The sequence below is a fragment of the Dunckerocampus dactyliophorus genome, chromosome 4, assembly GCF_027744805.1.
Source record: "Dunckerocampus dactyliophorus isolate RoL2022-P2 chromosome 4, RoL_Ddac_1.1, whole genome shotgun sequence".
Lineage (NCBI taxonomy): Eukaryota > Metazoa > Chordata > Actinopteri > Syngnathiformes > Syngnathidae > Dunckerocampus > Dunckerocampus dactyliophorus.
In genome coordinates this window covers 14,758,727-14,772,588 of record NC_072822.1, presented here as the reverse complement: position 1 = coordinate 14,772,588, position 13,862 = coordinate 14,758,727, and the positions used below count along the sequence as shown (strand labels likewise).

General features: G+C 39.8%; 1 protein-coding gene across 1 annotated transcript in view; it reads left to right on the top strand.

Annotated features, from left to right (window-relative positions):
• Positions 1-13,862, top strand: part of sv2ca (synaptic vesicle glycoprotein 2Ca) — a 45,818-nt gene that overhangs the window by 1,969 nt on the left and 29,987 nt on the right. Inside the window, exon 2 of the mRNA XM_054774735.1 lies at positions 12,640-13,315. Coding sequence (XP_054630710.1) covers positions 12,718-13,315 — 598 coding nt within the window. The 5' untranslated portion in view covers positions 12,640-12,717. The remainder of the gene's footprint in view (positions 1-12,639; positions 13,316-13,862) is intronic.

The window sequence follows — 13,862 nt, the reverse complement described above, 5'->3', positions numbered from 1 at the left end:
AAAAGTTGAAGTGACCCTGACAAGGCACACCTGTGATGTGAAAACCACTTCAGGTGACTGCCTCACGAAGCTCATTGACAGAACACCAAGAGTTTGCAGCGCTATCAAAAAAAATTATAAGACATGAAATATATGTCTAAAATATAAGACATGTTTACAGTTATTTCACACATTTTTGTTAAGTACATAATTCCACATGTGTTCACTCATAGTTTTGAGAATCTACAATGTAAATAGTCATGAAAATAAAGAAAACGCATTGAATGAGAAGGTGTGTCCAAACTTTAGGCCTGTACTGTGCTTTGTTTCGTGACTCAGTTAATGAAAAGTCTGTTTATGCAGTCGTAGATGCTGTCGTTGTTGTTTTCTTCAAGATTCAAGAGAGTTTTATTGTCATGTGCATGGTAAAACAGCAGTTATACCATGCAATGAAAATCTTATTCTGTTCATTCTCCCAAGAAAAGAAAGAAAAACACAAGAAAGAATAAGAACATAAGAAACATAAACACATATACATAAATACCAATAAATTAAGCAACAACAACAGAAGAGACATTAATACAAGTAAATAATACAAATAAATAAATAAATAAATAAAGTGCTATGAGTGTGTGTTGCGTGTGGCGTGTCTGAGTGCTTCATTGAGAAGCCTGATGGCCTGTGGGTAAAAGCTGTTTGCCAGCCTTGTGGTCCTGGACTTCAAACTCCTGTAGCGTCTGCCTGACGGTAGGAGTGTGAATAATGAGTGTTGTGGATGTGTGCTGTCCTTGATGAGGTTGTGTGTTCTGCGTAGGACTCTAGATTTATAAATGTCTTGCAGTGAGGGGAGGGCTGCCCCAACAATGTTCTGTGAGGTCTTGATCACCCGCTGGAGTGCCTTCCTATCACGTGTTGTACAGTTACCCGTACCAAACAGTGATGGAGGCGGTAAGGACACTTTCGATAGTGCATCTGTAGAAGCAACTCAGGATTGTGGTGGACATGCCAAATTTCCTCAGTCTTCTCAGGAAGTACAGTCTCCTTTGGGACTTCTTCAGAATTTGTTGGGTGTTGTGAGACCAGGTGAGGTCCTCGCTGATGTGTGTGCTTCTTAGTAAGTAATGGTAAAATATCGTCTTGTCTCAAACATTTGCTTTAATTACAGTAATGTTTCTCTGATTGCCATGTGAGTCATGATGGAACCAGCTCAAAATCAAATGGAATGATCCTATCATCTTACCGTGAACCAGGAAGCTTTCAATGCTAACATTGAAATGTCTGTTTAATAACAAGGGTTGGAAAAAAATTGTACCGCTATTTTCTGTAAACAATAATCTTCGTGCAGTTTAGACAGCAGTGTCCATTAAAGAAATATATTCATCCATATTCTATATGGCTTGTCCTCATTCTAACCTAACATGCATGTTTTGTGGGAGGAAGCCAGACAAAACACAAGCAAGCAAAGGTGCAAACTCCCGAGCTCCTGACGGTGAGGTTGACATGTCTTTTGTTAAAATACTGTCTTCCAAAACTTTAGACATCATGAATCAAGCTCAAATGGACTTCCTATGCATTTCACACATGGTGATAGTAAGTTGCCTGCAGTGCAAGATGCAGTGAAGCACAAACAAAAGCACGAAAAAAGGTGGTTTCTGTCCATTATCTTGACAAACAACCAAAGAAAGATTCAGCAGATGTTTCATTATTTTGTTGAGATCATGGCTAACGACCCTCGTCGTCAAATGGCCCAATGGCAAAGAGTTCTTGTATTTGTCTGACAGAGAAATTGAAAGACCATGCACCCCACAACATCTAAACATGTCAGTCAAACGGCTATTTCTACAGAATCAACACATTTGGCATCCTTTAACTGATTGCGTCACGTGAAGCGGACAGTGCTGGTGTGGTTACTGTGTTCCACAAAACTGCGTACACCGTACCACTCACACTTCTGCAGCCCTTTTATTATATATTCTCAAGAGACATTACTATACATTACAATCATGACATTATTGTCTAAATAGCTCGCAATACAAGCAAGTACGTGTGACACTGTACACAGGCTACTCTAACGTTTAATTTCTATAGTATTTGTCCCTTGAGATGATGATGCACTGTGATAAAAATGGTTGGTGAAATGCAAAGATCCTGTTCATCTAATGTACACAGTGTCAGCAGGGAGGCCTGTGATCACGTGCTTTGCCACGGTGATCTTTAACATTCAAGAAGTGCGTGGTTGTAGATGACCACAATGCATCCCATGGATATTTGCACCAATTAAGCCTCTTGTTTATGTTTTGTGGAGCTTGGATCAGCAGCAGGTTAACCTTCAGTAATGAAAAACTACTGCACAGGGATGTGTGGTACGGTCGAATGAAGAAACCCCCATTTCATTTTTTGTTATTCAGTGCACATCATAGTTAAAGGTGATCCTGAGGAGATGGTGAAGATTACTGCTACCTACTGCATGGTTTTCAGCCTTGGCAGAGGTCCGTGCTCTTCCTCATATTATGATATGATATGATAATGTAATGCACTGTACAAATATATTATCAGCACTGCTCACTGGCAGATGGACTTTACTTGCATCTGTTAAATATGTTCAATATGCATGAAACATGAGATGTGTCTCTGGTGGAACATGACTTATCATTTAATCATATAATTTCATCAAATATCATTTCACCTCTATGTTTAGGTCAGTGTGTTTCTCTTTTCTTTTTTTGTCATCTGCCACCCCCTCTTTTGAACAAATGCATGCACACACGCAATGTACACAGCCTCCGTCAGTAATGCCATCAGTGCTTGATGAAATCTTCTAATGGAAGACGTTCCAGGCTGGTTGAGCCTTTCTGATGAGGCCACCGGTTCTCCATTTTGATGGGATTACTTGCAGCGCTGCCCACTTAGAGATTGGACCTGCTTCTTCCTGATATTAATAGAGCAAACCAGCCGTCACACGTATGTGCTGGTGATTGTCTCACAAAGGGCGGAACCTGCCTGAAATAAGACAAGAGCATTTCAGATTCTCCATTGGGAAGTGTACAAAAGTGATGAAATATAGTGCACTTTGTTAAAAATAAGCACAAAGGCCCCCAAAATGAAGTTTAGGATGTCACTGCATCAGTTTAAAAGAAATATTATTTTGACTGGCACAGAGGAAGAAGCAAGCAAAGAGGACATACTCCTGTCTTTGAATGATTTTTTTTTTATTGCATTGTGTAATGGCAATGTCTAGTCTAGAGGACTGCGCTGCCAAAAACAGTATCATTGATTTTCACTCAAGGTCTTATGAAAAACCCACGCGGGTCTCCTTTTTGAATCAACCAGCCTTCTATTTTAGGACGGGAATGGATTTCATTTGTTTTAGTTGCTTGACTCGTAGTGTTCCTACTAGACTGTTAGACTAATCACTGCTGATCACAAATGATTCATGATACCTGCCATTAGTAAAAAACAGAAAACAAAGGTAAGTTAAGTGTGATAAACAATATGAAAACAATGACTATTTTATAAAACAACATAATTTCTACATCGTAAAATCAGGATTCAGTGTTTACTAACTTTTGATATGTCAAAATCTGTATTAATACGCCACTTAATCATGTAAAATAAATAACTGGATAGTCACAATTACTACAATTCTACTATTAGTCTGTTTTTTTTTCTACAAAAAAATCAAAGATCAAGTTTGAATCGGCACATGCTGCTTCCCAGCATGCTTTGGAATGCTTTATAAATAGTTGTTAATATTACATGTTTAATGTTATGTCATTTGTTTTTTGTTATGCCATATAGTATTGTCGTTGCCCTGTGTGTATTCACTTATCTGTTATCTCTTTTATTTTCATCTGACACCATGCACATGTTTTATGTAGACCGATTAACGGTGGTCTAGTGGTTAGCATGTTGGCCAACACAGTAACAGTCTGGGGATCGGGAAGACCTGGGCTCGATTCTCCCTTGGGCATTTCTGTGTGGAGTTTGCATGTTTTTTCCGGGTACTCCGATTTCCTCCCACATTCCAAAAACATGCATGTTAGGTTAATTGGAGACTCTAAATTGTCCATAGGTATGAATGTGAGTGTGAATGGTTGTTTGTCTATATGTGCCCTGCCATTGGCTGGTGACCAGTCCAGGGTTGTTGCCCGAAGTCAGCTGGGATAGGCATACCCCCGCATGCCCCCGCGACCCTAAAAGAGGAGAAGGGTAAAGAAAATGGATGGATGGATGAATCAATGCTAATAAATTGAATATTTTTGTACTTAAAGCATAGAAAATCTGTTTAAGACCTTCTAAATACATTTTTGAAACATTGTTAGGGCACTGTGCACATGAAATATCTTCCCATAATCACCTTTACACTCATATAACCAAACATAATAATCATAATACTGTACTGCATTGTAACAGAAAATATGACAGAAATTAGACATAAACAAGTCTGTAGAAATGGCAGCACGTTTAGAAGCCATTGAGGAGTTTACAAAACAGTTCTCTGAAATCACTCACTCACAAGAACAAAGATACTTTCCGTTGTGTAACAATAATGTAGGAAGCACATGTGAGAGACACAACATAGGGTGGATGCTGGAATGTGGGTGAGCCAATCAGCACTGAGGATACTGAACAATAACTTTCTGTACTGTATAGTATGTGTACCCACTACCCAGGCCTTCTATTTTCCTTCATTTTGTATGCTTAAAATGCTTTATTTAGGTCAAGAATACATAAAATTGACTTAAATATGCATATTATTGACTAATAATAGGCCGTAGTCAACCCAGCAAGCAGCGATCATTAATTAATTCCTGAGAAACCATGATATAGTGAGGGAGCGATAATGGAACTGTGACATTACGAGGGATTACTGTACTATCATTGTTAAACGCTGGCTTGAAGATAGATGGTTGCAATCACAAATTAATGTTATTCGTTTATAGTTCAAATAAATAGTGTATATCAAGCTGATATGCTAAAGAATAGATGCACATGAGAGTTCCTCAGTATTTCTAATCACTAAAAATGAATATTGCAAAAAAATCGAATAGACCTTAGTTCATTTTTTCACATAAATAATTTAAGAAAACACTTTTGTAATATAGGATTTATTTACCGATCCTGTTTAGATTTGATGTGATAAAAGCAGAGAGATTTACTTGGTTTGCAGTGGTAAAGTTTAATTAGAATATCATCGTGCAAAAAATATGAGGATTTTTCTAAGTAAATGTGAATAGTTTTTGTAGTGGTTCAGCGTCTGTAACCATGTACGTATCACGGGGAGAGAAAGATGGAGGAGAACATTACTTAATTGATAAATACATTAAATGGCACCCAGTAGAGCAGAGACCTCCCTGAAGGACCAACAACCTGAATTTTTATCAGCACCAAACTGAACATCTTTATAGATACAAATCTATTGCTGATGCCTGAGTTTTGTTTTGTTTTGATTTATACATTAGCCATTAAGAAATTAAGGATAATGTTAAAATGCATCAAATATCCCCAAACAAAAACAGTGGTTGTCTCTTTGGTTGGTTGTCATGTGTGTCATATCTAAAAAAAAACAAAAAACAAAAAAAATACTGGATGTTGAAAGATAGTCTTCCACTCTAGTCTCATAGGTAACGTTAACATGCATATGCGATGAAGAACTTCTTCCGCTGTGGAACACACACGTAAACAAGATGGCACTCCATTGCGGAAGAACATGCGAGCGTCTTCATCACATACACAAGAATGGAGAGGCGGCAGTGCGCAGGGATACGGCGGGAGACAAATAAAACACCGAGCGATTTGTGAGGGCTGATTTTTTTTTTCCAAGGAGGCATTTTTATGATAAAAATGTATTACTCTTTTGAACGCATATTGTTTTGAGAAGCCGACCTCTTTACTTAAATGACCCAGCAACTAAGCGGAACTACGTTCCTTGTCACGATCATCCGAACAGAGCTAGATTTGCGGGACCAATTGGGGGGTTAGTCACTGTTGATGTAGTACACTGCTGATGGGGATGTCATACATCTTCATGCCAAAAAATCCAAACTATCATTTTAAGTTTTGCCATATGAGTGCAGCAAGTGTCATTTGAGACGTAACGTACTCCGGCGACAATTCAACTCACAACGACAGTAGATATCGTTGAGAGAGCCATCTGCCAGGGCTTTGAAGCTAAATTTACCAATTAAAATGCCCATTCTCTTTGTCCATTTCTGCTCAGTATTTGTTCCCGCTTGTGGTTCAACATTAACTGCAACACTGCAGTGCTTGCTCAAACTACGGCGTGGGCCGAGGGTCAAACGTTAATCGCGCATCAAAAAAAATGGTGGCGTTAAAGAGAATTTCCGTTAACTCGTTATTAACACGTTAACTTTGACAGCCCTAATTCTTACACATTTATATATACGCATATACTCAATGTATTCAGTAAGTAACATTCATTAATTTATATTTTAATTTCAAAAGTGCATGCACTACGCATAACTTTGTTTTACACTCAGCTCTGAGCTAGTGAGTACATTAGCCCCGCCCAGCTCACGTGCTTACCATCATGGCGGACTTTCTCCTCCATTGAGCATTACACTCTGTTACACGCGTTTGCGGCTGCCGTATTATCTACTGTAGCGTCTTTGGTGCCAACTGCCACACATAGCAAGCTTTTGTTCTTCATCTGCACCAAAGTCTTTCTTCCATGCGACACCCCTTTACACATTTTGTGGAACTGCTTTTGTGTCGTTCTACAAGCGAAAGAGCAAAAAGATTTAAATTGATAGAGTTTTACAGTACATAAAAACGTGATAAATGGTAATAAAATGTCTTTGCATGAAATAGGACGAAATAGGACAAAACTGTCCTTTAGCTGTCTTGTTTGCAAGTGTTGTTAGTTTGATTGTGATTGCTCCTGTTACCATGTGCACAGTCAGCGGGGATGGCTCTTCAGCTCTGGTCAGGTGGTCTTCTGTGAGCTCTGGTGTCTTCTGAGCTTCATCACGCCTGACAGCGCACCTCACCATGCACTCCATTGATTTTCTGACAGACAGACACCACCAGGAGCTGTGTGATCACGCTTGTCAATGTGCATAGACTCAAAGGGAAAAAAAAGAACCGTTTGTTTAAGAGCAACAAGGCCCGATCTTTAAGCAATGTATGGGGTAGCAATCACACCCCTGAACGTTGACAGACCCCCTGCTGTTTGGTTAGTGACAGATAGTTACAACAGATTGTCTTTAAGGAGAGGTTTCATTTGTGAGATGAGCTGCAATGTACTGAATCCACCGGTCTGAGGAGCCAATTCCTCAATGCTGTTTTCAATTGATAACAAATAAAAACAATCATAACATGCATCTTAGGTTAATTGGAGACTCTAAATTGTCCATAGGTATGAATGTGAGTGTGAATGCTTGTTTGTCTATATGTGCCCTGCGATTGGCTGGCGACCAGTCCAGGGTGTACCCCGCCTGTCGCCCGAAGTTAGCTGGGATAGGCTGGGATAGGCTCCAGCGACCATAATTAGGAGAAGCGGCATAGAAAATGGATGGATGGATGGATAATGATGTTCCTGAGTAATGGATCATATTCCAAAGATGTGAACATTTGAAAATTGGGCTTGATGTGTAAGTTTTGTTTTTTTTTAAAAGGCCATCATAACCTCATCATTTCCTTGTTTCAAAGCATATCATGTAACGAATAAAATGGGTAATCTTATCAGAATAATACTGGCAAATGGGTTAATTTAATTATTCTGAGACTTTCAAATGTTTTACTATCGTAATATTTGTATTAATAACATTTCATTGTCCAATTTTCATGATTTTCATTCATTTTCATTATTATCAGGGTAAAAGACGTACTATTACAGCAGTAATGTCATAGTTTTGATGAATAAATTCCCAAATAGACTTAACCAAAACTATCACTGACCGGAGGTGACTGTTTTTTGCTAGAGACCTGCCATTATTATTTAGTTAAAGGGACTCTTTTCAAAGGTTGTGCTGCTGCCTCGAGTGCACTAACTTTCCAACGTGCTTCAAGCATATATCCCGCCCTCTTCCTGCACACGCATAAGCCATGTTTGTTGTCAGTTAATCAAGGAAGTTGTACAGGGGGGTAAAGTTAGGTCAATTCCAAGGACCTCTGACTGACAGGGGTCCGAAAAAATAGGTGAAAATGAAAAAAATACAAAGGGGGTGTCCAATGTGTTTTTTATTTCATGGGGCCCAGAATCCCTGGCAGCGTCCCTGCAGCTAATGATAGTTATTTGGTTTAACTACTAACATTAGCTATCATTGAATATATAGCCCCCAGGTGTCCAAACTGTGGCCCGGGGGTCTTTAGCGGCCTGTAGCCTGTTTTTTATTAGAAATGTATTCAAAAATTTTATTAGAAATTAAAATTATAATTCAATTCAATTAGAAATTTAATTAAACAAAAAACACCTAAAATAATCAACAATAGAAAATAAAGAGCAAAAGCTGAAATGTAGGTACTAATAATTAATAATAATATGCTTTGTCACTGATAATACAAACCTGACTCAAAGCTTTGTCTTTAAATACATCTAACACGTCTTTTTTAAAATCCTTTTTACAAATTAAAAACATCACAATGGCCCTGGTAACCTGTGACTTTTTCCATATGCGGCCCCAAAAAAATGTGGACACCCCTGGTATAGCCTATTGTAACAACAGAATGACTCCAAATTGTTGGTTGCTTCTGTGAGACTGCTTTTGTATGCATGCATGTGCGACTGACGTGTATGTGTTTACGAGACTGCCGTGAGTGTCAGCCTTGAACAGCAGTCATCGTATTCGGCACGAGGTGAAGTGCCTGATGTCTTTCATACAGTTTACTTTTTAATCGTGAAAAATATTTACATTGTTCAATCTGTTTTTTAAAATCAGTGTTGGTAACATGTGCTAGCTGATGGTGGTGTTTTTATCTTTTTTGGTTGAAGAAAATGTATTCTTGAGCAAGTCCCTTTAGTCACTGAATATTTGAAAAAAGAATTCATGATCAACAAACCCAGCAAAGCTGAATTTAGCAATATTTGTTAGACTTTTCGAAAGTTCTAATCTATTTGGGCTGGGTGTGCTACATTTATTCTGTTGTCAGGATCTACAACATCATCAAAAGTAGTTTTCATTCTGTTTTCAGATACTGTATATCAAAGCCCAGAAAGTGAATTTCAGTTGTGTCAGTATGACATGACAGAAAATAACCATGCCACAAAGCAGCTTCACCTGCTACTGAATGGACACGTACGTATTGTATTGTGTTGTTTTGGGTTGGAATTGGTTAACCCACATAAATATAAATCCACCACATATTGTCGGATGATTGTTACAAGGCTTTCTATATTTTTTAACAATTGTAATATTTGTATTAATGAATTTCAAATAATGTTTAATGCTTGTGGGGCTACTGAAGCAGCTGATAGGTACAGGCAGGCCAAGCAGCACGCAGCTTCGGCGATGGTTGAGGCAAAAACTCGCGTGTGGGAGGAGTTTGGTGAGGCCATGGACCACGATTTTTGATCGACCTCTTTTTTCATTCATTCATTCATACATTTTCTACTGCTTACTGAGCCTATTCCAGTTGACTTTGGGCAAGAGGCAGGGTAGACCCTGGGCTGTTTGCCAGTCAATCGTAGATCATCAGTGCTTTTATAAAATTATTTATTATTTTTTCCTCACTGATCAGCTGGTAGATCATCTGGTAGTTCACGCAGCTCTACAGTATTGCCTCATAGTGTGCTATGTGGGTCTATCTTGAACACCCTCTTAAATTACCAAGTATGGTTCCTTGCTCAATAATGGGCAACAAGCCAGTTCTTCCGACAGTCTAAGAAACCGCCGTTGCCAGTGGCGGCATTAAAGCAATTATTGGCCCTTGCGTTAAAGAGTGCGCTCATAACTACAGAAGTCGTCCAACGAGCCAAAGAGATTAGTGGAGTCACCTTGAATCAGCAGTGTCATTTTGTCCAGTAAAATTGCATTATGGGAGCTGGAGCTGGCCCTGTGATTTGTGTCCTCCTGACAAGGCTTCAGTGTTCATTAGAGGCTGTGCTGAACAGCTCTGAGACGCACGCGGAGGGTGCACTCTGGACAGCTCTGATCTCTTCACCCTGCTTTCTCAAACCGCTCTATACGTATATGATTTAGCCTTACAGCCATTTAAAGCAAACAAGTGTTTCCAGTAGGCAAATACTTTAAATCAACGTGTGCTGAGAACGTTGCATTCTTTGTCCTCTTCCACTTGTTTAAGTCGGCAGTGATACACTTATTGGTTCTGTATAGGGCTTTTTTTTTTACAGGAATTTCAAATGCAAGAACATGGACAAAAATGATTTAGTGGCATCTTTTCAATAGGCCAGGGTAAGAGCGATATGGACCAAAACTCATATCCCGATATATTTAGGTTGAATATTGATATACGATATACTGTACAGTATATCCCGATTTTTTTTAAGCAAAGTGAGTTTAGACAAAATCAAAGCCAAATGTGCGTGTCGAGTTGTTTTATTAAAATAAATACTTAACATGAGGATGTTTTTTTTTATTTTAAAGCTTCATACAAGATGCACATACAAAAAATTGTATCTAAAAATAGCGTCTAAAATACAGTCCCTTCGACTGGAGCCGCCGGGCTTCTGCTCCGCCCCTCCTCCGTCCTCCCTCCCTCCTTCTGCATGCAGGGATGAGGGAGATACAGCGCAAATCCAATCTATATCGATATCAACGATATGGTTGGTTTTGACATCGTGCTTAAAGTAAATATTGATATTTGAAAAATATCGGTACGTGGCCCAGCCCTAGGTCAGGGGTGTCAAAACTTGTCATGGGCCGAACAGGACAACACAGTCCCTTTCTCAGGCTCGGACAAAATGTTCACGAAAGCACTTCAATGTCCTTTTATGTGGACAGACATTTTAAAATTTCTAAATTTTATTTTTACATTGGCATGTGGGAAATGTACTGTACATTTTTGAAAACATCCATGTTCGTGTCCGTTCATTCCTGCCTGAAATTTCTACTTTCCAATATTCTCTGAGGCAGTGAATGTATCCTGACTGCTGATTGGATGAGCCAGGAGAAGGGAGGTTGAGATGGTTTTGGTGTGGCTGTTTGTTTTAATAAAGTGATTGTTGATCAACCACCTTGTCGTCATCCTTTCAACATCCGGTAGTAGTATTTTATACCAACACATCACACTTGGCGTGTGTACCCTGGAAGGGTTTGCAAGTGTGGAATTGGCGGATTACGGGTTTCCCAGCATGCTCTGCTGTAGTTGCAATTAGCACTTTTGACTAATGCCTTATTCCTTTTTAAGTTGTATTTTGTACACACAGGGTGCAAAAGTTAAAAGAGGTATCATTTCTAGTGGTGTACAGTTAAATTATTGTTACTTTTGGTCTGAATCTGGCACCCTTGGGCGATATATAAGACTGTGGTCACTTTTATTTTAGTAATGGAAGCGGAATATGGACGTTGGAAAATTTACTCCATGACGCAGATTGTTGCACGCACTTTGTTTGTTGAGGCCCACGATGCGGGCCAACTCAATGCTATTTTCCAAACTGTTCCGCAGGCCAGATGAAATTAAATTTGGCTCGCAGGCCTGAGTCTGACATGTGTTCAGTAGGCCATAGCAATTTCTGGTTAAATGTGTTTTTCCTGTACCATGAGACAATAAGGAGTCAGCAGGCTAGACCTCTGCTGTGGGTTGTTATAGTTTGAGCGTGAAATCACATTAGACTGGGCTCTCCCTCTCATTAGCACCGGTGTTCCGGCTGGGAAAAGACCTCTCCATCCAGCACTGTAAAAATGAAGGCAGAGCATCTATTATCACCACTTCATTAAATACATTGTTTCAACATAAACATTTAATATATTGATTTCAATTATTATGTTGGAAACATTATTTGTCAATTGAACACAACAGAACATAACACTGAACCTAATTTTAGTAGATGTTGTCATTACTGTTGTGTTGATGTTTTTTTTTTTTTTATTAAGCCAATGTATAATTTTGACAGTGCATGTCATTAGTTTCCGTGTGTGAACAGCGTGTTTAGATGTATATGTTTGTAATATAATAAATGCCAATGAACATCATCGATAGAACACATTCACAGTGGGACTAATTCCTCAATGCTTCTTTAGGCCTCAGATGAAATATACCAAGGCTGTTATGGTTGGATTGCCACTTCCATTATAATAAACCATAACCATAATGTCAGCAAATTGATTTTGGGCAATGTCTTTATTTATTAGCTTGTGTTCCACAGAGCTGAACATAAGTAAGCAGATTGTTTATTTTAAATGCTCATTGTTTTAAATCTAACGCTAAGTCGTGAAATAAGGAATAGGAGGTCACACCACCTGAATATTAATTTAATTGAATCTGGGGGCAGCACATCAAAAATAATTGCCTTAGAATGGTGAGTGTTATGTCTCATGCAGTATGGTTTTCTGAGGCTCCTTGTGTTATGGATCTTGTTGGGGTTTGGAGAACATAAATTATGGGTCTGCTTAACTCCTTTTGTCTTATTTTTGTACTATCCCACCTCTCTGAGCCTGTTTGATGATTGTGACACTGAATTGCTGCTTTTATATGTGGTGACTGCATACTCACATGTTGTGCTCCTTGCTGCTGTTTCAGACCCACTGAGCTCACGATTCCAAGTGTAAAGTCGGCACTCTTGCTTGTCTCTCTCGTATACCAACCGGCGTGGTCAGAATGGAGGACACATACAATAACAGGACTTCCCTGGTTAAAGGGGCTAAGGACATGGTGAAGGAGGCAAAGCGTCAGGCAACAAAGAAGGTCAACAAAGTGGTGGACCGTGCCACGGACGAGTATTCATCCCATCACAACTACTCACGATTCCAGGACGATGAGGTTGATGATGAGGAATTCTACAGGAATCCACCTGGGCAAGATGGAGAGGGTTACCATGACAACGATGAGGGCTCCAGCGATGCCACAGAGGGCCATGACGACGAGGACGAGATTTACGAGGGCGAGTACCAGGGGGTGCCCTCCACGGGAGACAGGAAGCATAAGGAGGGCCAAGTGGCCTTGGGGCAACCCATGTCAGATGCAATGAGGGACAGAAAGGAGCTGGAACAGGAGCGACAGGCTGATGAGGAGGAGCTGGCGCAGCAGTACGAGCTGATCATCCAAGAGTGTGGCCACGGGAGGTTCCAGTGGCAGCTGTTCCTGGTTCTTGGATTGGCCCTCATGTCTGATGGGGTGGAGGTGTTTGTTGTGGGCTTTGTGCTTCCAAGTGCAGAGACAGACATGTGTGTGCCCAACTCCAGCTCTGGATGGCTAGGTAAGAAAACAAGTGTCTTTACATGTCTATGAAGTGCATGCTTGCAGAATTGAACAATGGACCATCAAAAACGATATACAAAAATAAAAAAAACTTCCAATATCATGAGGATCTTGCAGATCAGGAGTTTGAAAGTGTGACACAGTGAGCCCCCCAAAAGAATGGCTGCAGCTGATATTTGCTTGCCTCAGTCTCGGTTCACTACCCCGGCATTTGGGTTTAGTCCACCTTTCACCCAAAGTCAGCTGTGTTAGGCTGGCATAAACCTCGAGTAGGATAACCGGTAAAGAAAATGAACAGATGTATGTATAAAATGTAGTACATTTGTACATTGTTGCACATTTGCATGTTCATGGGAAAATGCCATCCTGTTGAAGCTCAAAGCTTGATGTGTTTAACGTGTTTGACCCCCTTTTGGAAATGCAGTTAATACATTTTTGAAGTCCAAGTCATATATACACCCAAACACACACGAATTGATGGATCTGCTCTCGAGCCTGCAGAGTACTTTTGTCCCTCTGTGCTCTGTATTGAGCAGTGGTCCCAG